General features: G+C 37.9%; 1 protein-coding gene across 2 annotated transcripts in view; it reads left to right on the forward strand.

The window, feature by feature from the left end:
- LOC150075837 (armadillo segment polarity protein-like) overlaps positions 1–23,374 on the forward strand; it is a 120,442-nt gene extending 97,068 nt beyond the window's left edge. For both annotated transcript variants that reach the window (XM_090388187.1, XM_090388188.1), the window contains exons 16-17: positions 8,427–8,538; positions 23,104–23,374. In XM_090388187.1, coding sequence (XP_090244313.1) covers positions 8,427–8,538; positions 23,104–23,297 — 306 coding nt within the window. In that variant the 3' untranslated portion in view covers positions 23,298–23,374. The remainder of the gene's footprint in view (positions 1–8,426; positions 8,539–23,103) is intronic.
- Positions 23,375–25,227: the final 1,853 nt, after the last annotated feature.

Here is a 25,227-nt window from a genome sequence, read left to right on the forward strand (position 1 = left end):
CACAGGTCTATAATTACTTGTGTTAGCCTTTGATCCTCCTTTGTGAATTGGGGTCATATTTGCACATCTCCAGTCTATGGGTACCTCCCCTGAGTCCAAGGAAGCTCTCATAATTATGGTTTGCTTACTTCCTTTGCTGCCTCCTTTAATATAACTGGATAGATCCCATCCACCCCAAGTGCCTTTATTGTGTTTATCTTCAACAATTTCTCCTCCACTTTACTCTCAGTTATTAGAAGATTATCTAGCTTACTGCCAGAGTTGAATACACCTCTGGCATTCCCCTCGCTGAATAACTCCTCATGTGTGAATGTCGATGCAAAATATTCATTTAGTTTGTTAGCTACCTGAGCAGGATCATCAACAGTTGAACCATCAAGTGGACCAATCTGATTCATCCCCTTCCTTCTAGAGTTTACATAAGTAAAGAACTCTTTGCTGTTTTTCTTCGCATCCCTTGCCAAGGATCTCTCGTAATCTGCCTTCGCCTGCCTAACCTCCTTTGTAACTTGGTTACAGATCAACTTATATCTGTCATAGGCTTCTGTGTCACCTGTTAATTTGTATGTATCCCATGCATTTTTCTTCTCTGCCATATGTTTCATTAGTTCATCTGACATCCATTTAGGCCTAAACCTTGAACAATATTTCTTATTTGGTATGTAAAGCCTAGTAGCTTCCAAGATAAGTTCTTTGAATGCGTCCTATTTTGAATTCGCTGTTGGTAACATCATCAGTTGGTCCCACTGTATAGAATTTAAATACTGTCTCAGACCATCGTAGTCGCCTTTACGAAAGCAATAACCCTTCCCTTTACCCCTGATGATAGTTACCTCTTTGAGTAAATCCCACTTCAGTACACTGTGATCACTGCCACCTAGTGGCTACTTTATCTGCAGATTCTTAATGCATGAAGAATCACTACTGATAATCAAATCAAGAGTATAACTCCCTCTAGTTGTCTCCCGAACATGCTGATGTAGAAAACAATCATCCAATAAATCCATAAAAGCCTTGCTAGTGTGTGAGTGACCAACCCACAAATTCCAGTCAATATCTGGGAAATTAAAATCCCCAATTATAAGAAGACACTCTGATTTACTGGCCCACTTTATTTCCCTGTACAGTTTCTTATTATACTCATCGGCATCATTAGGCCTATAGCACACTTCTACTCTCAATTTTGATCTCCCAATGCTTATGTCACAATAAACTGACTCGACACTGCACTGTCCAGCGATGTCGACTGGCTTCACTTCCTTGGATTTTGTGTTTCTTAACTAATAGCATAACCCCTCCTCCCTTCATATCCTGTCTATCCTTTCTGTAGATGTTGTACTCCCCAAATTCCATTTCTGCATTCCTTATATATGTGTGACACCACGTCTCTGATATCCCAACAATATCTGCCTTTGATGCTTTGAGCAATACCTCAAATTTATCAAATTTATTTACCAAACTCCTAGCATTGGTGTACACGCAGCAAATATACATGCACCTCTTCCTATTCTTAGCTACCGTAACACAACCCATGTGTTTACTTGTACTGCAATGACTCCCAGCAGTCTCTGAAACATCCTGCATCTTGTTTTCCAGGCTTCTGCTCATTCCAATAGAAGCAGTGCAAGAATCACTTTCACCTCTGATAGTGGCTACTGTTAATCTATTAATCCTTGTATCCCTCTACTATTATTATCACTACGCAACCACACTATTATCACTACATGCGAGCTCACATTTTACTAAAGCACATTTCTGGAGTTCACTATCTAAAAAAAACAAAATCAATTTGCAGTTTCTGGTTTATTGGGCTTTTCTGTTGATGAAATATATTATAAACAGGTAGTAAACTCGATCTTAATACGGTTTTTACGTTATAATGGGGACACACATATCACCATTATAATGTGTGTCATTGATATGTGTGTCCCCTTCACTAAAATCTTCAGTCATATAAAAAAACAAATTTTCAGAATTTATCTTCATTCCTATTTTTTAGGCTTCGTATACTTGTTTCTCATATCTCACTAGTGCAATTTATGCATGCCACGTTTGTCATTATTGATTGCTTATTATTATTTTATTTATTTTTTTTACTCTTTTAAATTTTACAATCCTAAAAAAAAAACATTTGAGTGAAAAATTTACTTGTCTGAAGTTATGTAATTTGGGCATGCTTACATAAGTCAGGGACTTACTGTATTTAAATTATTGTATTTCTGCTGATATATTGTTTGTATTTTTTTTTATGAGGGAAGCAGTAAGTCAAAATTAAAAAAAAAAAAAAAAGTTATCAAATTCCGGAAACCTGATGCATGAAAGTAGTAGTAGTAGTAGTAGTAGTGGCGGCATGTGATGCAAGAAAGCATGTGTATGAGCTTATGCAGCATCAGCCAAAAAAAAAAAAAATCACACCATTCCCACCAAATGCCTGTCCAGTTCCTCCTTAAATTTATTCAACCTGTCAACTTCCTCAACGACAGATGGAAGTTTGTTCCAGCAATTAACCACCCGCTGGCTAAAGGCAAATTTCCGCACATCTATTCTACATCTGTCTTTTCTTAATTTGAATTTATGCCCCCTTAGGTTCGTAATCTGAACAAGTGGAAGGATCCCATCAGAATTCAGCGTGCTCAACCCATTCAAGGCTTTATATACCTCAATCAGATCACCGCGCAGGTGCCTAGTCTCCAGCCACTGCAATTTGCAGAACTTAAGCCTCTCTTGGTAAGAGGATCCCTTCATTCCCCTCACCAGTCTTGTTGCCCTTCTCTGTACACGCTCAAGTAAATCTACATCCTTCCTAAAATGAGGCCTCCAGACCTGTACGTAGTACTCAAGGCGTGGCCTGACCATTGCCTTATACAGAGGGATAATCACCTCCTTTTCCCTGTTAGCAAAATTCCTATATATCATTGACAAAACCCCATGACCTGCTCTGGCAGCCTGTCTGCATTGCTCAGAAAACTTCATACCTGCCTGCACAATTACTCCCAGGTTTTTTTCATTTTCTACCACCTTAAGTGTAGTACCACACAGTTGGTACGTTTCTCTGGGGGTTACTTCTACCCATATGCAGTACCTTGCATTTGTCAAGATTAAACTTCAGTTGCCACTTCTTAGCCCATCTGCCCAAATTATCTAGATCCTGTTGCAGTAGCACACTGCCATTACTGTCATTAACAACCCTGTCAACCTTTGTATCATCTGCAAACTTTGACATTAAGCCTGATATACCTTCATCAGTATCATTGATAAATATACAAAACAACAGTGGACCCAACACCGAACCCTGTGGGACTCTACTAATAACATTAGTCCACGAAGAGCAGCACCCATTGATTACCACCCTCTGTCTTCTCCCACTTAACCATCCTTTTATCCATTGTAGCAACTTACCCTTAATACCATTCTGCTCCAATTTGTACAATAGTCTTTAATGCGCAACAGTGTCAAAAGCTTTCCTGAAATCCAAATAGATGATATCAAAATTATTTTTTGCATCCAGTTCCTTTGTAACCACATCATTATAACCAATAAGATTTGTCAGACAAGACTTTCCCTTAACAAACCCATGGTGTGTCTGAATTATTGCAGCAGTCTTGTCTAGATGATCCTGCAATGCATCTTTAACCAGTGACTCCATTATTTTACCCGGAACAGAAGTTAAACTAACTGGTCTGTAATTACTTGTGTCACCCTTCGATCCCGTTTTGTGAATCGGGGATACATTTGCACATCTCCAGTCCGTGGGAACCTCCCCTGAGTCCAAGGATGCTCTCATAATTATGGCCAAGGGTTTGCTTAGTTGCTTTGTCGCCTCCTTTAATATAACTGGATAGATCCCATCCACACCAGGTGCTTTTCTTACGTTTAACTTCAACAATTTCTCCTCCACTTTGCTCTCAGTTATTACAAAATCATTAAGTATCCTGCTACAATTTGATAACCTTCTGCCATTTCCAAACCTTAACTCCTCGTGTGTGAATGTAGATGCAAAATACTCATTCGGTTTGGTTGCTATCTGGGCAGGATCATCAACAGTCGATCCATTGATATCAAGTGGACCAATCAGATTCATCCCCTTCCTTTTAGAGTTTATATAAGTAAAGAAATCCTTGCTGTTTTTCTTAGCATCTTTTGCCAAGGATTTCCCATAATCTGCCTTCGCCTGCCTAACCTCCTTTGTGACCTGATTACAGACTAGCTTATATCTGCCATAGGCTTCTGAGCCGCTTGATAATTTATATGCATCCCATGCATTTTTCTTCTCTGTTACGAGTCTCATTAGTTCATTTGATAACCATTTAGGCCTAAACCTTGAACAGTATTTCTTAATAGGTATGAAACTTTTAGTAGCTTCCACGATTAATTCCTTGAATGCCTCCCACTTAGAATTTACTGTTGTTAACATCGTCAGTTTATCCCACTGTACAGAATTTAAAAACGTTCTGAGACCACTGTACTCACCTTTACGGAAGCAAAAACCCTTTCCTTTACCCCTGATGGTAAATATATCTTTAAGTAAATCCCACATCAGTACACTGTGATCACTGTCACCTAGTGGTTCCTTTATCTGCAAATTCTTAATACACGAATAACTGCTGATAACCAGATCAAGAGTATTACTTTCTCTGGTTGCCTCTCAAACATGCTGCTGCAGAAAACAATCATCCAATAAATCCACAAAAGTCTGACTAGTGTGTGAGTGACCAACCCACAATTCCAGTCAATATCTGGGAAGTTAAAATCCCCCATTATAAGACATTCCGATTTACTAGCCCACTCTATTTCTCTGTACAATTGTTCATTGTACTCATTTGGAGTCATTAGGCCTATAACACACTCCTACTCTTATTTTTGCTTTCGCAGTGCCTATGTCACACCAAACTGACTCAACAGTGCACTGTTCATCTATATCAACTGGGTGCACTTCTTTTGATTTTATGTTTTTCTTAATTAACAGCATAACACCTCCTCTCTTTCTATCCTGTCTATCCTTTCTGTACACATTGTACTCCTCAAATTCCAGTTCTGCATTCCTTATATCTGTGTGACACTACGTCTCTGCTATCCCAACAATATCCGCCTTTGATGTCTTGACCAACTCTTCAAATTCATCAGATTTATTTACTATACTTCTAGCATTGGTATACATGCGAGCATACATGCTCCTATTCCTAGTTACCCTAACACATCCCATATACCCACCTATTTCAGGATGACTGCCATCCGTCCCTGAAACCCCCAACACCCCTCGCTCCAGGTCGCTACTTATTCTAATAGAAGTTGAGAATTCTTACAAAAGCAAGTCATTGCTTGCTGTTGTAACTAGTGCTAAACATTTTCAAAATTGTCAGAAAAACTGTTGTTTAAGTATACCATACAAGTAGAAATGTGTAGGGGTGTGGTCAGGGCTGTAGGAATGAATAAGAAGTTCCTACCCCAAAACTTAATGGTCTAATCATTAATGGCTGTTTAAAGAATGTCTTTCTTGGTAACATATGCTTTATACAGCCTTGCATTTTCATGCAAAGTTGCATGAAACTTCCGAAAAAACTTTTTCTCACAAGTTCTTTCAGAAGTGTGCAGTACAATGCAACGTTTGCGATATCTCCAGCCCTTTTAAAAAGCACTAGAACACCTACATGACAGTTGCAGAATGCAGTTGGAATTTTCTCTGCTGATAGTATAGTCTTTGTGATGAGGGTGAACCCTGTGCTTCTGTTGCATTATGTACATTTGGATCTGGATTGAAAGGGTGAATCGAAGAATTTAGCATATCATCTCCCTCCACGTTATAATAATGACAATATTCCATTGCAGCTTCTGTGTAGTGCATTTTGTGTTCAATTTTCACTTCTCTTGGACCCTTATGTGCACACTTTTTTGAAATTTGTGGTGATCGTGCATTATGGGGTAGGCTAAGCCATGAGAATGCCCATAGCAGTCTGCTACGTTATTGATCTTTATTCATCTCAGCTCAGATCATGGATTTCACTACTGCCACAACTGCATAACTCTCAGTTTCAACTGAGTTTCCTGATCTGAGTCATGAAGTATTGAAGAGCCATGTGAAAAATTTTAAACCTATTTGTAAACAGCTTTATATGATAAACAATTCTCACCACACACTGAAAGCATTTCTTTGATATTCTTTTAGCAGTTTGTGCACAGATAAATCAAGAAATGGAGAATAATTAGAAAAATAAGCACTTCAGTCTGCATAGCATGAAGCATTTCTTTGTGAATACCCTCAGCCAAACATCCATTAATCTACAGGAAATGTGCAACAGTAAACTGTTCTTCAGTTGTACCTCCTGCAACACCATCTTAACAGTGCAAAGAGGTACAACTAAATGGTATGTTATGCTGCTGTGGGTTATTAGGTATTTAAGGAACTGCATTTGTTATTGACCTCCCACATTTCATTTACTGATTGTATTTATTATGAGTACCTTGCCTATCAGATTGACATAGTGGATAAAGATATTGTTTTTCATTTGAAAAGGTTACTTGGATTTTTTTTTTTTTTTTTTTTTTAATACTCCAGGATGGCCAAATAAGGTAACAAGAGTTTACAAGATAGGGAAATATAATATAACCATTTTTCAGGGATGGTCTCCATCGACTGGAGATATGCAAATTTATTCCCAATTCACAAAGGGGATTCAAAGGGTGACACAAGTAATTATAGACCTGTTTAACTTCTGTTCTGGGGAAAAAAATGGAATCACTGGTTACAGAAGTGATGCAGGATCACCTAGACAAGACTGCAGTTATAGATCAGACACAGCATGGGTTTGGTAAGGAGAAGTTTTGTCTGACCAATTTGATTGGATATTATGACGTGGCCACAAAGGAACTGAATGCCAAAAATAATTTCGATATCTTGGATTTCAGGAAAGCTTTAGATACTATTACACTTGGAAGACTGCTATACAAATTGGAGCGGTATGGCATTAAGGGCAAGTTGCTGCAATGGATAAAGGGATGGTTGAGTGTGAGATGGCAGGAGTGATAATAAATGAACACTGCTCTACACGGACTAATGTTATTAGTGGAGATCCCCCCAAGGTTCGATGCTGGGCCCATTGTTGTTTCGTGTATTTATTAATGATATTGGTGAAGGTATATCAGGCTTAATATCCAAGTTTGCACATGATACACAGTTGGCAGGGTTGCTAATGACAGTAAAGACAGTATGCTACTCCAACTGGATCTAAATAAGTTGGGAAAATAGGCTGAGAAGCGGTAACTGAAGTTTGATATTGACAAATGCAAAGTACTGCATATGGGTAGCAGTAACCCCAGGGAAATGTACCAACTGTGTGGTACTACACTGAGGGAGATAGAGAATGAAAAAGACCTGGGAGTAATTGTTCAGTCAGATATGAAGTTCTCTGAGCAGTGCAGACAGGCTGCCAGAGCAGGTCATGGAGTTTTGTCAATGATATATGAGAATTTTGCTAGCAAAGACAAGGGGGCGATTATACCTTTTTATAAGGCAGTGGTCAGGCCACACCTTGAGTACTGTGTACAGGTTTGGAGGCTTCATTTTAGGAAGGATGTAGAGTTTCTAGAAAGAGTACAGAGAAGGGCAACAAGATTGGTGAGAGGAACAAAGGGGTTCTCTTACCAGGAGAGGCTTAAATTCTGTCAGCTGCAGCATCTGGAGACTAGGCACCTGCAAAATGATCTGATTGAGGTGTACAAGGCCTTTAATGGTTTGAGCAGGCTCAATGCTGATGGGATACTTCCACTTGCTGAGATTAAGAACCTGAGGGAGCATAGATTCAAATTGAAGAAAGACAGTTGTAGAATTGATGTGCGGAAATTTGCCTTCAATCAGTGGGTAGTTGATTAGTGGAACAGACTTTCATCTGTTGTTGTGGAAGCTGATAGCTTAAATAAATTTAAGGCTGAACTAGACAGACATTTGGAATGACTGGATGGGGTAAATTGGAAAGTTTGTTTTTTTTTGGCTGATGCTCTATAAGTTTGCTTTCTTGCACATATGCCTCAACTAATGCTAATGTTTAGCAGTCATATGGGCTTGATCCATATACATGTTTCGAGCCCATACATGGCATATCTGTTTGTAAAATCTTCTCCAGACAAAGGCTTACTACATTTTTGAAGTTTACATGTCTATTCTTAAATAAAAATTTATCCAATATCACATTCAGGCCACTTTCAATATTTCTAATATTTAATTCAAATGAACATTGATTTTTATATTGACCAAACTTTTTTCATAGATTGTAACTTACAAATTTTTTTTAATTTTTTTTTTATTATTTCTTTATCTTGTAATTATGTTATGGTTTTACAATTTGAAACCAATATGAATGCATATGCATGTTACATGACAATATAATTTTTACATAATACATATGAATTTATTTTTTTTTTATTGCAATTAGGCAGGCGAAATGGATCTTTTGGGACCTGAGGAGTCATATCATGAACAGATGTACCAAGGACCTCCAGGCGTACATGCTGGTGGAGGACGACATAATCTTTTTCCACAGCAGGGTAAAAACCAAATTTTAATCATGATTTATTTACAATCTCTCTCTCTCTCATTCTGTGTTTACATTGTTCTTTGCATTGATCCTGTCAGATATGTGTAATAATATTGTTTAAATTAAATGTAAAACTTACTTTGGCTGTAATAAATGTGTTTTACATATTATAATGATAGATCAGTTATGATTAATAAATAAATAAAAATTAATTTATTAGTGGTTGTTACTTGCTAACCTGTCTCTGGATTTATGATAGAGAATCTGTCTTTTTGGCCCCCTTCTCCATCTTACCATCATAAGTTCTTTTTTTTTCCCCACCTTATTCACAAAAGAATAGTAAAACTATAGCATTTCTTAAATTTGGAATTTAAAAAATTCTGTCAGTTTTTGCTTGTTTTCATTATTGAATGGCCATCAGGTGTGCTAGTGGAAGTTGAAATGCAAGAAATGTTTAGTGCTTTTCTGTTAAGCACCAATTTTTCATTGTACTTTTTGTTACTTTTTTTTTTATGTGTGTGCGTGCATGCTTGTACAGAGGTAATTAATAGTGTCCTTCAGCAAGATGTCAAAGAAATATAATGTAAAATTTCAGAAGACTTATATGCAAGATTTTTCTGTGCATTGTAAAGTCTTGAAAAGGTAGCAGGTTTTCTTTGTATGCTGTGTGTAGATGTGATTTCTCAATTTAAAGTGGTAGGAAATGCAATGAATTCAGATATTTGCAAACAAATAAACATGAGGATAACAAGTACTGTATAGGGAGAAATGGACAATGCACAGTGAAGATGATACTATCATATTTACCAAATGTTTATTTGCATCATTTATCAAAGAACATAGTCATCCTCCAAGTTGTGCTAAAAGTGTGGGTATGTTCAGAAATTTCCTGATAGTGAAGAACAAAAAAAAAAAAAAAAACCAATCGTGTTAGTGAAATTGCATAGAGAGGGAAGGAAGAGGCTCTGAAAAATGTTAATTTTTTAATTGCCACAAATAGCAGTAACCAAGTCTAAGCTATATCCTATTGTGATTGTCTTTCCTAACGAAACAAATCCTATTGCAATTATCTTTCCTAACGAAACAAATCCTATTGTGATTATCTTTCCTAATAAAACAAATTGTCAAATCAAAAGCAGGTTTCTCTCATTGCCAGCATTGGAAGTTACCTCTACAGGGCACAACACTGAGCATCTTCATAGTAATTTCTTGCTTGTGCCGACCAAGTGAAAAGAACTTTATTACTAAGTGAGAGAATACATACAACAACACATAAAATGGACTGACACAAGGCATAAATATTCAAGAGATAACATACATTAAATTTAGCACAAATAATGAACATAACATAGTCGCTTTCAGCTACTGTATGTGGCCGTTGACCTCTCTCTCTTCCTCTCCCTCATCACCGTTCACACATACCAGTAAACCACACTCCTCTTCTTCCTGACCTCACGTACCTATGTACTTGAAGGTCAGCCACACAAAAAAACCCCACTGCTTTCCAATGCTCAGTTGACAAAGGCTACATACAGTAGCCAAAAGCTTCTATGTTATATTCTTTATTTGTGCTAAATTTAATATATGTTATCTCTTTAATACAGTAATACTTCACTTAACAAAGTTGATGCATTTCAGTACTTTAATTCATTATAAGAAACTTCGTTATTGGAGGTAGAAATACCATAGCAAGAATATGGATATGTTCCCGCACTTAAAAATGAGGCACAGATTGTTCAAAATAAATTTATTTGAAATGAGAACGTACGTATTATATTATAAAATATTAAAGAAAACTTCATAAGAGTCAAGTAAAACAGTAAACTTAAAATCTATTATGAAAAATAACACAAAACAACACTAGTGCTAACTTGATAAGTTTTTCAAAAATGCATCTAGGGTCAACTGTCTTGCTTTTTTTTTTTTACGATCCCGTAGCATCTCACTATAACAAGTTAAAAGCATTTAAAACAGATCTCTTCACAATACAGCTTCATTGAAATTCGGGACCATTTTCTGATAAGACATCTAAGGAGTGAGTCACTTCATTTAAACAATTAGACAAGGTCTCTGTTGTTAATATCCTTTCTGGGAGAACCTCTTCATTTTCTGAACTGTTTACTTGTTGCTCTGTTAACACTTGGAGGTTCTCATTTGTTAGTGCCTCACCATGGCTACTTAATAAATCCTGAATGTCAGCAACGTTGACTTCTGCAAAGCCTGTTGCATGTGCCATTCAAATAACTTCTGTGCTAATTGCAGGAATTTCACATTCTATTCCATCATGTTCTGTAACAACATTGGGCCATATTTGTTGCCAAACACCATTAAGACACTGATCTATCACTTCATCCCAGGCTTCTTTGATATTGCTGATTGCTTTCATAATGTAATTTTTCCAGAAATCATTGATCGACTGTTATGTTTCATCATTAGCCTCAGTCAGTTGATTAAAAGTGCTCAACCAGTAGGCATTAAAGGCTGCTATAACACCCTGATCCATTGGCTGTAGCAGCAAAGTTGTGTTTGGTGGGAGAAACAGCACTTCAACAGGAATGCATGTTTGAAGTGAGCCAAGGTTTGAAGGATGACCTGGTGCATTGTCCAGTAGCAAAAGTGCCTTTGGTTAAAAATTTTGTTCACAATAACTTTGGACAGTAGGACAAAAATAGTTGCCAAACCAATCGTTAAACAAGTCCATTGTCACCCAGGCCTTTCTATTTGATTTCCATGTTATCAGCAAATTAGGTTTGAAGAATCCTTTCATAGCTCGAGGCATTTTGGAAATGGTTAAACAAGCATTGGTTTTAGCTTCGTATCCCCCAGATGCATTTGTGCCCAATAACAGTGTTAATCGGTTCTTGGCTGCTTTAAACCCAGAAGCTCTTTTCTCATGTTGGGAGATGAAAGTTTTGGAAGGCAAGCATTTCCAGAATAGCTCGCTTTCATCCACGTTACCAAATTCTGCAGGTATTTTTCTCATTCTACTACGGCTTGCAGTTGTGCAGGAAATTCTGCAGCTGCCTGGATGCGGCTCCCCCGTCAGTTGAACTCTATGAATTCTTGCACGTTATTTGAATTTCTCAAACCAACCATGAGAAGCTGCAGAAGTGTTGGTGGTTTCCTCAGCTTCCTATGCCTTTAAATGGTTAAATAAGTTTAATGCTTTGTTTTGAATTATCGCCTGGGTGACTGGCATATGACAGTCATATCATCTACCCAAACACTTAGCATTTTTTCCATGTTTTCTATAATGTTACTACGTGTGTGTTAATTTGGACGCGGTAATGTCACTAGAATTTAGCACAGACTGCTTAACTTTATCAGATTGATTTAAAATAGTTTTTAAAGTTGATTGTGCTAACCCCATTGATTGCACTACATGGCATTTCTTTTCTCCAGCTTCTATCCTCCTTATAACCAGCATTTTGGTTTCTAAAGATATCGTTTTACGTTTTCATGACATACTGGGAAATTATTATTTAATTACATATTTGATAAAATATATTAAAACAACTACAGTAGGTACGAACGATATCAATGACAATTAACCACTGCTCTGTATATTATGAAGTGAGTTCTAGCTATGTCAAAAATCCCTACTGCAAACTTTCATATGTGCTCTACAGCGTTTTTTGCCAACTTCGTTATAAAGGAGCTTTGTTACCAGAGGATTCGTTAAACGAGGTATTCTGTGCCTTGTGTCAGTTCTATTTTGTGTTATTGTGTGTACTCTCTTGCTTAGTAATAAAGTTCTTTTCACTTGGTCGGCGCAAGTAAGAAATTACTATGTATCCAACTCCTGACCTCACAGGGTTCTTCAGTCATGTTCTTTCCACGTGTTACCCCGAGACCTGGCGAGTGGTGAGCCAGTTACAGAAGCTATATATCAGCAATACCAAGAACAGACAGCATCTTACCTTCGCCCACAGATATTTTGGCCACAGGATCACCCCCAAAAGCTTGCATATTAAACTCCCTTTTCAGGATACCAGACTCAACACACTCATCAGCTATTTTCAGAGATGCATTTTAAAATACTGGATACGCAAGCTCCACACAGATATAAGGAATACCGAAACCGAGAAAACTAAGGTAAGTGATTTCCACGGGGAACGATTGTGCAGCTCCCTGTTTTGCTCACTCGTAACCATTATCGTCAACGAGGCTGCCACCACTGCGGAAAACGTGAGAACTCGTCAAATCTGCAAACTACAGAGACTCGTCAAAGAACAGGAAACTAGGAACTACCAGAGGTACAGTGGCCACACCAATAATGATTCATTCTAAATTTGAGCCACCAGTCCTTGCTGCAAGAACAGCTGGACATTTTAAAGCTTGTCCCAAAAATTGCCCTTACCTCCCAACAAATTCCCGTCACACAGACTCTTTTAGGAGTCAAAGCCAGCCTCTCAGGATGCTCCAAAGAAACCACAATGGATACACACTACATGATCATCGAATTAATTAGATCAGCAAAAAAAGATCAAACCCAATCTCACTAAGGAGCAAATCCATCACCTAAAACAAATCCCGAACAACCCTGGCATTATTATTGTACCTGCAGACAAAGGGCTCATGTTGGTCATTATGAATCAACAGGAGTACCGAGGGAAAGCTCTGGAACACCTTGGCAATCACACAACATTCTAGGCGGGCTGCCCACCATTTGTGAACGTTCTCCAAAACAAAGTAAACTCTCTAAGGAAGAGGCTCAACCAGGCCAAAATTAGCAAAGGACAATACTGGAACCTCTATGCCACCAGCTGCAACTGGGGCCACTTCTATTGTCTGCCGAAAATCCATAAACTGGACCCCCCCACCCCCCCGTGCCTCATTGTTTTGGGATTGGATGCCCCTACCCTCGAACTGATACGCTTCATTTCCAATCTCATCAACCTGCTGGTAGACCAGACAGACTTCACAATCCAATCCAGCCAGGAACACATACAATGCTTAAAGAACCATAGCATCAATGACAAGACCTCGTCTCCTATGACATCACCTCCTTATATACATGCATCTCCATCTTGTGTGCAGTAGATTGTGTTCGCCGTTGACTTGAACGCGACCACACCTTATGTGATAGGACAAAACTTTCTGTGTCGGATATCTGTGAAGCAACACAACTATGCCTCAACCATTCCATCTTCATATTCAAGAGCACCGTATACAAACAAACCCAAAGCCATGGGTTCTCCCATCAGTCCTCACTTAGTCATGGAGGAGTTCAAAACCGATTCCCTTTCTGATCCCCCCATCACCTTTTGGCATAGATACATGGACAACACCCTCACCACACTCCCCCAAGGCTCCGAGATGACATTTCTATGCTATCTCAACAGCAAATCACCTGCTTTAAAGTTCCTTTTTAAACTGAGAAGGACCAGTTTAAAAATGGGCCCTTCTGTTTTTAGATGTGTGGTTAAAGAGAGAGGGTTCACAGGTCACGTCAGTGTCAGAAACCCACATGTGCTGGACAATCACCAACTACCATTCCTGTCACTCTGTCACACAACCACCTCACAGCGTTACCCGGTCATTAATGAGCAGGGCTTGGACACATGTAAAGAAATGCATAAGGTCAAGTCTGACCTCAGCAAATGTGGCTACCCTGAACAGACCCTCAATTACTAGGAATTACAGACATCACGCTGTCACAACACCGGATACTCCTTATCTGACACCTGCCAACCTGACACTTCTTTTTTTGCAGGCACCACCTGCATCCCATTTTACCCTGTTTTATCGCACGGTATAACCAGAATCATTTGTAGCTACAACATCTGCACCATTCAAACACCCAGAAAGAAACTGCAAGCCACATGCCCCCCTCTAAAAACACTGATTCCACCTCTGAAGCTGAGCAAGATCATTTGCCGCATGCCCTCCCAGGACTGCAATGCAAGCTACATCGGGGAGGCAATCCGTCATTTGAAAGACCGGCTGAGGGACCACCACACTGCCATCACTAGAACTGACTTTGCCCATTCAGCGCTAGCTGCTTGCTGTTGGCAGGTGGGACATGATATCACACCCAACAACACTGAAATCATAGGCTTCTCTTGCAATTTCAAGATTTGCCATTGGCTGGAATCGGCACACATCAGTGTCACCGGAAGTACAATCAACAGGGACTGCTGCACCTGCATACATCCCATCTTTGAGCCTCTCATGGTCCGTGAGCTCGGCAGCTGCCTACGATGGCAGTCACCTACCTCAACCTTCTCCCTCTCTTCACCTCTCTCTTCCTCTCCCTCGTCACCATTCACACATACTTGTAAACCACCCTCCTCTCCTCCGTGACTTCTGTACTTACATACTTGAAGGTCAGCCACACACATAAAACCATCGCTTTTCAGTGCTTAATTAGTTGACAAAAGCTACATACTGAAGCCAAAAGCTTCTATGTTATGTTCTTTATTTGTGCTAAATTTAATATATGTTATCTCTTGAATATTTGTGCCATGTGTCAGTTCCATTTTATTTTTTATTGTGTGTACTCTCTCGCTTAGTAATAAAGTTCTTTTCACTTGGTCGATGCAAGCAAGAAATGACTATGTATCCAACTCCCGACCTCACAGGGTTCTTCAGTCAACTGAGCATCTTCTTCTGAACAATCTGAAAACATGTAGGATTCCTTTAACAAACTGTGCCACTCAGTTTTGATAACATGCCTGTTATGGTAAACCTGAAAACTGGAGTAGTAAAGTTTTAAGAGGAGATTGAGTACTTGGTGGTAATAAGTTGTCCTTGTCATATCATTAATATGTGTGCTGAAAGGGGGCTGCATGCCTTCCTGTGAAAGTGAATGAATATTTGGTAAACATTTATCACTATCCAAAAAAAGTGTTAAGAGGAAAGATAGTTTTAAACATAGTTTCAATGCATGTATGCCACTCACTGATGTAAAAAAAAAAAAAAAAAAAAAAAAAGATTTTGAAGCATGGGTACATGTTGGCTGCCTTGTGTAAATGTTTCACTAGGCTAGGGAAACTTTTATACAAGAGCAGTGGCAACCTCTAACAAGTCTATTTAAAGAAGAGGTTAGAAGTGATGAAATAAGCCGTATGTGCAATTTTCAGAGATACTAAATTGAAAAGTACAAGCAGTCACCAGTGAGTGGTACTTATTCTTATCCAAATGAAGTTTTCAAAGAAGACAAATTAATGAACTCCTGAAGAAAAAGAGCTTCTGAAACTGAGACTACTGGTGAAAGTAATCTTAAACAGGCCAAGCAACCTAATAATGCTGGGCATTATGTTGAAAGTTTGTTCATATTCCTCTCTTCTGATATGAATCAAGCAACCAGCTCACTTCTCTTTAATGTTATCCCAATGTTTGAAAATCTTAACATAGCTCTTGAATCCAACATACCTTCCATCCATGTATACTGATGTTATTAGTTCTAGGTATGCTCAAGAATCTTATTCTCTGGTTTGCCTAAGACTGTTTAACTATACTAACAAGTTTAGTATAATTAAGTCTTAAGCACTTAATAAACTAACTTTGTTATTATTCACATGGTAAAAGGGTGGTTCGTTACAGAATTAATCTATGTTGAAGAATTTTATGTGTTTGTTATAGCAACAGTTTTTATAATCTGCATTTTGGAAGTTGACCATAGCAGACTAAATCAGAAGGTTTATTCCGACTTAGGCATTTCTACTGCCAAGGTCATCTAGAGTCAAAGGGAGAGGATTCTGTTCTTTTCTTCTGTGAGGATGTAATTTTTTGCTGCATGTGGCTGTTTTGTGGTGCCTAAGTTCTTAATTGAAAAATGATGTTCTGATATATACTGGCCAAAGTAGCACAAATTTAATCAGTTGGCAGTGCATTATTTTCAAATTTGAAATTTCTTGTAACAGCTTCCAGTTACTTGGTGTCATTAAAGGTAAAGAGATGTACGAACAATCTGCCTGATTGTTCATTTGAACAGGAGAGATTGCCTGATTGAACAGGAGAGATTGCTTCTACAGGGATGGGATACACTTAAATAGAAAGGGTGCAAGAATATTTGCTGATGCTATCGAGGCAGTGTTAGGCGGGTCGGAAAACTGCTAGCTTGGAGGGAGACAAAGACAAATAGATTAACAGTAGCCACTGGCAGAGGTGAAAGAGATTCTTGCACTGCTTCTATTGGAAGGAGCAGAAGCCTGAAAAACAATATGCAGGATATTTCAGAGACTGCTGGAAGTCATTGCGGTACAAGTAAACACATGGGTTGTGTTAGGTTAGCTAAGAATAGAAACAGGTGCATGTATACTTGCGTATACACCAATGCTAGGAATTTAGTAAATAAATTTGATGAATTTGAGGTTTTGCTCAAAACATCAAAGGCAGATATTGTTGGGATATCAGAGACATGGTGTCACACAGATATAAGGAATGCAGAACTGGAATTTGGGGAGTACAACGTCTACAGAAAGGATAGACAGGATAGGAAGGGAGGAGGGGTTATGCTATTAGTTAAGAAACACATAAAATCCAAGGAAGTGAAGCCAGTCGACATCGATGGACAGGGCAGTGTCTAGTCAGTTTGGTGTGACATAAGCATGGGTAAATCAAAATTGAGAGTAGGAGTGTGCTATAGGCCTAATGACTCTGATGAGTATAATAAGATACTGTACAGGGAAATAGAATGGGCCAGTAAATCAGAGAGAGTTATAATGGGGGATTTTAATTTCCCAGATATTGAGTGGAATTTGTGGGTTGGTCACTCACAAACTAGCAAGGCTTTTGTGGATTTATTGGATGATTGTTTTCTGCACCAGCATGTTCGGGAGGCAACTAGAGGGAGTAATACTCTTGATCTGATTATCTGTAGTGATTCTTCATGCATTAAGAATCTGCAGATAAAGGAACCACTAGGTGGCAGTGATCACAGTGTGCTGAAGTGGGATTTACTCAAGGAGGTAACTACCATCAGAGGTAAAGGGAAGGGTTTTTGCTTTCGTAAAGGCAACTATGATGGGCTGAGACAGTATTTAAATTCTATACAGTGGGACCAACTGATGATGTTACCAACAGCAAATTCAAAATGGGAAGCATTCAAGGAACTAATCTTGGAAGCTACCAGGCTTTACATACCAACCAAGAAATATTGGTCAAGGTTCAGGCCTAAATGGTTGTCAGATGAACTAATGAGACATATGGCAGAGAAGAAAAATGCATGGGATACATACAAATTAATGGGTGACATGGAAGCCTATGATAGATATAAGTTGGTCTGTAACCAAGTCACAAAGGAGATTAGGCAGGCAAAGGCAGATTATGAGAAATCCTTGGCAAAGGATGCAAAGAAAAACAGAAAAGAGTTCTTTACCTATTTAAACTCAAGAAGGAAAGGGATGAATCAGATTGGTCCACTGGATGTTGATGATTCAACAGTTGAGGATCCTGCTCAGGTGGCTGACAATCTAAACGAGTATTTTTTGCATCTACATTCACACATGAGGAGTTATTCAGGAAGGGGAATGTCGTAGGTGAAGTAAACATTGGCAGTGAGCTAGATGATTTTCTAATAACTGAGAGGAAAGTGGAGGAGAAATTGTTGAGGATAAACATAAAAAAGGCACCCGGGGTGGATGGGATCTATCCAGTTATATTAAAGGAGGCAGCAAAGGAAGTAAGCAAACCCCTAGCCAAAATTATGAGAGCTTCTTTGGACTCAGGGGAGGTACCCATAGACTGGAGATGTGCAAATGTAACCCCAATTCACAAAGGAGGATCAAAGGCTGACACAAGTAATTACAGACCTGTTAGTTTAACTTCGGTTCCAGGAAAATTAATGGAGGCACTGGTTAAAGAAGCACTGCAGGATCATCTGGACAAGAATTCAGTTATAGCTCATACACAGCATGGTTTTGTTAAGGGCAGGTCTTGTCTGACCAATTTGATTGGATACTATGATGTAGTTGCAAAAGAACTGGATGCACGGAATAACTTTGATATTATATATTTGGATCTTAGAAAGGCAAATTGCTGCTGTGGGTAAAGGGGTGGCTGAGGGGGAGAAGACAGAGTGGTAATCAATGGACACTGCTCGTTGTGGACTAATGTTATTAGTGGAGTCCCTCAGGGCTCAGTGTTGGGTCCATTATTGTTTTCTATATTCATAAATGATATTGATGATGGTATATCAAGCTTAATATCGAAGTTTGCAGACGATACAAAGGTAGGCAGGGTTGTCAAGGACACTACTGACACTATGCTGCTGCAACAGGATCTGGAAAGGTTGAGCAGATGGGCTGAGAGGTGGCAAATGAAGTTTAACATTGACAAATGTAAAGTACTACACATGGGAAACAGCAACCCCAGAGCAACGTATCAACTCTGTGGTATTACACTGACAGTCGTAGAGAATGAAAGGTACCTGGGGGTGGTTGTGCAGGCAGATATGAAGTTCTCTGGGCAGTGCAGACGGGCTGCAAGAGTAGCTCATGGTGTATTGTCAATGATATATAGGAATTTTTCTAGCAGGGATAAGGAGGTGATTATTCCCTTGTATAAGGCAATGGTCAGGCCACACCTAGAGTACTGTATACAGGCCTGGAGGCCTCATTTCAAGAAGGATGTAGAGCTGCTGCAACGAGTACAGAGAAGGGCAACAAGATTAGTGAATGGAACAAAGGGGGGCTCTTACGAAGAAAGGCTTAAGATTTGCAAATTACAGTGTCTGGAGACTAGGCACCAGCGAGGAGATCTCATAGAGGTGTGTAAAGCATTGAATGGTTTGAGCATGCTCAATGCTGATGGGATTCTTCCTCTCGCTCAGAATAATCACCTGAGAGGGCATAAATTCAAATTGAGGAAAGACAGATGTAGGATAGATGTGCGAAAATTTGCCTTTAGCCAGCGAGTGGTTGGTTGGTGGAACAGACTTCCATCCCTTGTGGTGGAGGTTGATAGCCTAAATAAGTTTAAGGCTCAGCTGGACAGGTATTTTGAACGAACAGAATGGTGAAGTGGGAGTGGTTTTTTTTTTTTTTTTGGCTGATGCTGCATAAGCTTGCTTTCTTGCATCAAATGCCTCTACTAATGCTAATGCTAACTGTTGCTAAAAGGCTTTTGATACTGTTGTGCATGGAAGACTGCTGCACAAATTGGAGCAGTGTGGCATTGGATGCAAATTGCTGCTATGGATAAAGGGATGGTTGAGTGGCAGAAGACAGAGAGTGGTAATCAATGGACACTGCTCAACGTGGACTAATGTTATTAGTGGAGTTCCTCAGGGTTCAGTGTTGGGTCCATTGTTGTTTTCTGTATTTATAAATGATATAGATGATGGTATATCAAGCTTAATGTCCAAGTTTGCAGATGATACAAAGGTTGGCAGGGTTGTTAAGGACACTACTAATGCTATGCTGTTGCAACAGGATCTGGAAAGGTTGAGCAGATGGGCTGAGAGGTGGGAAATGAAGTTTAACATTGACAAATGTAAAGTACTACATATGGGAAACAGTAACCCCAGATCAATGTATCAACTCTGTGGTACTACGCTGACAGTGGTAGAGAATGAAAAGGACCTGGGGGTAATTGTGCAGGCAGATATGAAGTTCTCTGAGCAGTGCAGACGAGCTGCAAGAGTAGCTCATGGTGTCTTGTCAATGATATACAGGAATTTTTCTAGCAGGGATAGGGATGTGATTATTCCCTTGTATAAGGCATTGGTCAGGCCACACCTTGAGTACTGTATACAGGTCTGGAGACCTCATTTCAAGAAGGATGTAGAGCTGCTGGAACGAGTACAGAGAAGGGCAACAAGATTAGTGAATGGAACAAAGGGTTGCTCTTACGAAGAAAGGCTTAAGTTTTGCAAATTACAGAGTCTGGAGACTAGGCATCGGCGAGGTGATCTGATAGAGGTGTATAAGGCTTTGAATGGCTTGAGCATGCTCAATGCCGATGGGATTCTTCCTCTTGCTCAGAATAATCACCTGAGAGGGCATAAATTCAAATTGAGGAAGGACGGATGTCGGATAGATGTGAGGAAATTTGCCTTTAGCCAGCGGGCAGTTGGTTTGTGGAATAGACTTCCATCACTTGTTGTTGAAGTTGATAGCCTAAACAAATTTAAGGCTCAGCTGGACAGGTATTTCGAACGAACGGAGGGGTGAAATGGGAGTAGTGGTTGTGCTTTTTTTTTTTTTTTGTCTGATGCTGAATAAGCTTGCTTTCTTGCATCATATGCCTCTACTAATGCTAATGCTAATCATTCTGTTAGTTTCAGTCTGAGAACCTGCCAGGTACTATTATGAAAGGATAAAGAATTAATATACAGTGGTTCTTGGTTGTGGAATTGGCAAGTGCACAAGATTATCTTGAGTCATGCTTGACATTTTAACAATTCTTCATAGCAGTGCTGAGTGTGAGAGGATATTCAGCCAGATGAGAAAAACAAAAATTGAGTTCAGATCTTCTCTTTTTGGAAAGCTTTAGAAATCCTCTTGACTGCCAAGTCTAAGATAGCAGAGCCATTGTTACGAACAGAACTTTGACTCAAAATTTCTGAAGGGACAAAGTCCACCAGCGTATCTTTCTTGAAACAGTTATAATCTGTAGATAGCTAACACACAATCCAAGCAAAAATCCACAGACTGAAAAACCCTAGGTAAGTTAATGATCTAATGATTAAGCATTACTGTACTACTAAACCATCCTGTGGCTGTATTTTGGCAAACCATCCCATGGCTGTATTTCATTATAAAATGCAAGTTTTATTAGTGAAATTTAATTCCAAGTCCGGAGTCTAGATTTTAACCCCCCTCCCATGCCTTTACAGAAAATCTTTTTTTCTTTTTCTTTTTTTCCTTCTGCTTTTTCCAAAAAAAAAAAAAAAAAGAGCCCTGTTTTGACTGAAAAATCTGCTTCCATCCTGCTTACAATTATCCAAGCTTCAGCTTTTCAAAAGTCAAAAGTTGGCAGTTATGTTGTAGTCAGGAAATGTCAATGTAACGGAATGCAAAAAAAACGTCATAATGAATTGTTGAAACCACATTACCATTCTTTTTTTTTTTTTTTGTTTTTTTTTGTTTTCTCACAAAGAATCAGTAGCTGAGTATTTTGCTTATAAAAGTTTTACATATTCAGGTAGGTTAAAGATAGTTACAACCATTACAACCAGTGGTGTTCTGGAGCTGAGTATCCGAATGACCCCGACACTTTGGACAGTTTAAAAAAAAAAAAAAAAGAAAAAAAGAAAAAATTCAAATTTAAGAACTAGTGACAATATCGATGAATTATTTTTCATTGTGGAAAAGGTCTTATTTCTTTTTAACAAAATTTTTGTTTAATGAAACTTTGCAGGCAAACAATCAATTTCGTTATATAGCAGTCTGACTGTAGATTTATTTCATTAGTTTATCCCTCTTACAAAAAAGTCCAGGAGAGGTGAGTCATGTGATCAATCGCATTGCACGGTATTCCCCACACAAAGGATCATGGGAGATAGGCGGCCGCAATTAAAATTTGTTCAGATCGCTGGTACCCCTACTTCCTTTTCGAGAGCCGGTTGTTAAAAATTTACCAGCACATCCCTGGTTACAACAAAACACAAAACAGTTCACTGTGTTTTGGGCATATAAAAAACAAGAATGCAGCCCATTGATCACTCTGTAATAATATAAAATTTTTGGAAGGTCATTTAGTTGAATACTAGCTATAATTTTATCTGTTCAGAAATTATCTTTACCCTTTCATCACCTTTTCAGTGATGCCTTATTCTCAGAAACAGTTATTCAGTAGCTTGTAGCAGATGCCTTTTTTTTTTTTTTTTTTTCTTTTTCTTTTTTTGTCACAAGCTTATCACAACTATTACTTTCACTGCATTCCAGTAACCTAAGCTTTCATTTCATTCCTAGCATTCTTTTTTCTCTAAGCTGTTGTTCACTTAAATTGCATTCCATTCTGTTATGGAATATTGTTCCCATATATGGGGAAGGCTCCAAGTTTTCCCTCCAGAATTCTTTGGTGCTGTTCAAAAGAGAGCATTCAGGTAATGTAATGATTATATTTTCAAAAACCATTCATAATAACTATTCCATACAATCATTTGGTTTCTGCTGCTTGCTTTTTCTACAGATGTCTCTATAGCACTGGTCTTCAGATTTGTAATTCCACCCCATTTCATTCACACCAGTTCAAATGCATTTGTATACTATCCAGAATTCATTCATTCACAATTCAACTCTAAACTTATCAAATTAAGTTTTATTTTTCATTTATTTCCTCTATTTTTATTCTTTTCTCTGTAACAAACTATTTCTTTATTTCCTTAAAATTTTAATGTACTGAAATTCAAGTCTAGTGTTAATAGTTTTCGTCTAGCCTCTCAGTCCATTCATGATACTAGTGGTGTATATTTTAATAAACTTTTAAATTAGGGGCAATCAGTTTAAAAAAATGAGACAAATAATCATATGAAAAAAAATTTAGTACAGTATATAAGAATTTTTAAGACTGCTCTTAGAGTATGATACCATCTTTCATTGTAATTCTTATTATGCAAGAAACAATACTAAAGCTTATTTTAGGCATTCAATTTTTAAATTATTTCCTTTTTTTTTGTTTCCAGGATTTGATTCTCAATTACCAATTGATTCAATGGAGGAATTAGCTTTGGGTGGTCCACAAGGTTACCCAGTGGATACTAGTATGAGCCTTGGAAGTCCTCCAGAATTAAATTTTGATGAGCTGGAGCCAGCACTTTCTGCTCCTCAGCAAGATGGTGGTGGCCAGTTAGCAGCTTGGTATGATACTGATCTTTGAATAAGTGCCGTGCCAACTTGGTCACAAACTGTAATACGTAAAGATATATTTGATAAGCAGGGTACCATGTAGCAGAATTTTGGTGCTTTTACCTTTTAGCCCTGAGGTAACTAGGCGAATAACAAAACCATTTTTATATAAAATTGTTTGAGTTATTCGCTTCTTTTTATAAATGATTTTATATTTAAATTTACATTTTATATAAAATACCAGCTGTAGGATCTGGTCATATTTTTAAACCAATTTGTATGTTTACAAACATTTTAAGATGTGATAATATACATTGGTCACACACACACACACACACACACACACACACACACACACACACACACACACACACACACACACACACACACACACACACACACACACACACACACACACACACTTTATTAGACTGTAGCATTTCGTTTGATAATTCTGTTGTTGATTATACTGCTTCATATATTTCCATTGTTTTATTTTTTTTGCCAGTTTATTAAATCACATAGTGAAAGTGAAGTTGAATAAGTTTAGTTAGTACTTAATTGTATATTACTATGTTATCTGTGTTTTTTTGTTTTTTATTCATTTTCTCCTTAAATGTAAATATATAACATTTTTTAAAATGTATACCTTTAGTTTTTGCATAAGCTTTGCTGAATAATTGCAATATTTTCTCTCAATTTGTAATGGGAGAATATTACAGATTCTGAACTGGGGTGTATCTATTAGTATATACAAAGTGATTGTTTGCATATATTTTGGTGAAATTCATTTGGCAGCTAAAGCTTTAGCTATTTTATAACAAATTTTATTTTGTAGTTTGTTTAATAACTTAACAAGAATTGATTTGCATCTATAATATTACTGCATCTTCATTTTGCTTCATGTGTACATCATAAATTAACTTTCACTTCCACAGAAATGTAATATTCACCTGCATTCCATACTTATATATATATATATACACAGGTATATTAGATATGCTGTAACTGATTTTTTTTTTTTTTTTTTTTTAAATGAAATGCAAGTAAAGTAACCAAGATCCTAACTTATTTATTTTTCATTGAAAAAAAGTATCAGAAATTTTGTATTTATTGCAGTTATTTAGAATGCATTTATTATTTTGCCATATTTTGAATCCAGTATTTTCATGTTTATATACATTTTTTATACAAAACTTTTCAAAATTAATAGGGCTTTCTTCTACGTGGTTTTAGAAAAGTATCTTTAAATATTTTCCTCATTACTTTTATTGGACATTTCAAGTACAGTTTAGTATTATGTAATTTACTCATGGATAGTTGTTACTTGTAACAAAATATTTAACAGTTAAAAGTGGGGAAGAGGTTTGTATCTCTAATTTTCATATACCTTGTTTAATAATTATTGTCATAGTTAGTTTTTGTACAACCTTACACTTCCTTTCCCCCGCAATCTTTATATACAGAGTGGCTGAAAAGTTGCATTTTGTTTCTTACCTTTGGATCAGATGTGCACTGTGTGTACCACCATGCTCCAAATAAAGCTGGATACATCTTAGGTCCTTTGCAACTTTTCTGTGTTATCTGGAGAGGTGATGTAAGTGAAGGCTTCTCATACATTGGCAGAGAATTCATTATTGATATTCATTTATACCAATGTGTAGCAACTTGAACTAAATGAATCCACAGAAAGACATTTTCAGTGGTGATTAGAGCAGGACTGAATGAAGACCAAGAAAGTAATATAGGATGTTAGAAGAAAAACACAACCATTGACTTGGAGGGAAACCGTATTGAAGTGACACATACACCCAGCAAGTGCCGAATGTGCTGGAACATTATGTTGTACATTATCATAGTTTTATGATTGACTTGGATATCAGCTCTGTAACAGTTCCTTGCATTCCATTATATTGACAAACATGTCAGAGTAATTTGGCTAATGAATAACTGACAGTCAT

The sequence above is a fragment of the Mastigoproctus giganteus genome, chromosome 13 (assembly GCF_048544385.1).
Source record: "Mastigoproctus giganteus isolate SK-2022 chromosome 13, ASM4854438v1, whole genome shotgun sequence".
Taxonomy (NCBI): domain Eukaryota; kingdom Metazoa; phylum Arthropoda; class Arachnida; order Uropygi; family Thelyphonidae; genus Mastigoproctus; species Mastigoproctus giganteus.